At 43.9% G+C, this 1710-nt stretch overlaps 1 protein-coding gene across 1 annotated transcript; it reads right to left on the bottom strand.

Moving 5' to 3' along the window:
* Nucleotides 1-279: 279 nt before the first annotated feature.
* On the bottom strand, nt 280-1041 carry LOC121880099 (serine/arginine repetitive matrix protein 5-like). The gene has a single exon (XM_042387155.1). It carries the CDS (start codon nt 1039-1041, stop codon nt 280-282), a length of 762 nt encoding a protein of 253 aa, XP_042243089.1.
* Between the last annotated feature and the right edge of the window lie 669 nt (nt 1042-1710).

The following is a 1710-nucleotide window of genomic DNA, read 5'->3' as shown; positions in this document are numbered from 1 at the left end:
CACTGCTCATCCCAGTATCTAGATCGTCATCATCGTCTTCATCATCATCTTTGTCTTCATCATCGTTATCTATGTCATCATCATCTTTGTCTTCGTTGTCATCATTTATCTTCATCTTCATCATCCTCTTCGCCTTCATCATCTTTGTCTTCCTTTTCACCTTCATATTCCCTCTTCCTTTACAGGTGATCGACTAGGTTCACCATCTGATGAGGAAGACGAAGAGGATGATGAGGAAGGCCAAGTACCTTCTGTTGAGGTAGACTGAGGTTCACCTGCTCAAGAAGATTCGTCCTTTGGTGAGGAAGATCGTCTTCTCTTCAAAGAACAATCGTCCTTTGGTGAGGAAGATCGTCTTCTCTTCAAAGAACAATCGTCCTTTGGTGAGGAAGATCGTCTACTCTTCAAAGAACAATCGTCCTTTGGTGAGGAAGATCGTCTTCTCTTCAAAGAACAATCGTCCTTTGGTGAGGAAGGTCGTCTTCTCTTCAAAGAACAATCGTCCTTTGGTGAGGAAGATCGTCTTCTCTTCAAAGAACAATCGTCCTTTGGTGAGGAAGGTCGTCTTCTCTTCAAAGAACAATCGTCCTTTGGTGAGGGAGATCGTCTTCTCTTCACAAAACGATCGCCCTTTGGTTCAGCTCCCTCTTTACACTCTGTTTCGGAATCCTCACATTCCTCCTCAGTCTCCTCCTCTTCTTCCTCCTTCATCTCCATGCACTGCCAAGAGCGCTTCTTAGCCCGGCGCTTAAATAATTCCGGAAACAAGTAAAATAACTCGGCCAGGTTAGCTATGCCGTCATATTTAGATGAGTCGTCCGATTCAGATTCATCAACCAACGTTTCGTCAGGATCGGTATCGTCTGAGTCACTCTTGTATGATTCACTGTCATCCGAACAATATGTGGCCGAATCAGGTTCTTCGTTTAGTTCAGGTTCAGCTTGGGTATAAGGGTCTTTGCTCTGACTGTAATAGTTAGCTCTGCACCTCACAAGTACCTCCTCCTTGAAGGCTTCGTTGGCGGCCTGTCCGCCAACCATTTCTGTCAAGTTTAACTTATCCGTGAGTTTATTTAAATTAATTGTGTCACATACGGGAAGATTTTGCCTTGTAATAAAAAAAAAACACCAAAAAAAATTATGTCAGGTTGGATACATAGCTAACTGCCGAGAGTAACGGGTGTTGTCACGTGGGTGTAGTGAAGTACAGATGGTAGTGGGTGTAGAGGAAGTGGTGTAGTGGGGGTAGTAGAAGTAGTATAGTAAGGGTAGAGGCAGTAGTGTAGTGGGTGTAGTGTAGATGTCAGTATAGTGGCTGTAGTGTAGTATAGACGGTAGTGGTTGTAGAGGAAGTAGTGTAGTGGGTGTAGTGTAGATGTCAGTATAGTGGCTGTAGTGTAGTATAGACGGTAGTGATTGTAGAGGAAGTAGTGTAGTGGTAGTAGTGGAAGTATTATAGTAAGGGTAGAGGAAGTAGTGCAGTGGGTGTAGTGTAGATGTCAGTATAGTGGCTGTAGTGTAGTATAGACGGTAGTGGGTAGAAGAAGTAGTGTAGTGGGTGTAGTGTAGATGTCAGTATAGTGGCTGTACTGTAGTATAGACGGTAGTGGTTGTAGAGGAAGTATTGTAGTGGGTGTAGTGTAGATGTCAGTATAGTGGCTGTAGTGTAGTATAGACGGTAGTGGTTGTAGAGGAAGTAGTGTAGTGGGT

The sequence above is a fragment of the Homarus americanus genome, unplaced genomic scaffold (genome assembly GCF_018991925.1).
Source record: "Homarus americanus isolate GMGI-L3 unplaced genomic scaffold, GMGI_Hamer_2.0 scaffold30108, whole genome shotgun sequence".
In the NCBI taxonomy this organism is placed as follows: Eukaryota; Metazoa; Arthropoda; class Malacostraca; order Decapoda; family Nephropidae; genus Homarus; species Homarus americanus.
This window is presented reverse-complemented; position numbering and strand designations above follow the sequence as displayed.

Excerpts from the sequence above, each read along its gene's own strand:
- LOC121880099 (XM_042387155.1), bottom strand. The coding sequence starts at position 1,041 with ATGGTTGGCGGACAGGCCGCCAACGAAGCCTTCAAGGAGGAGGTACTT.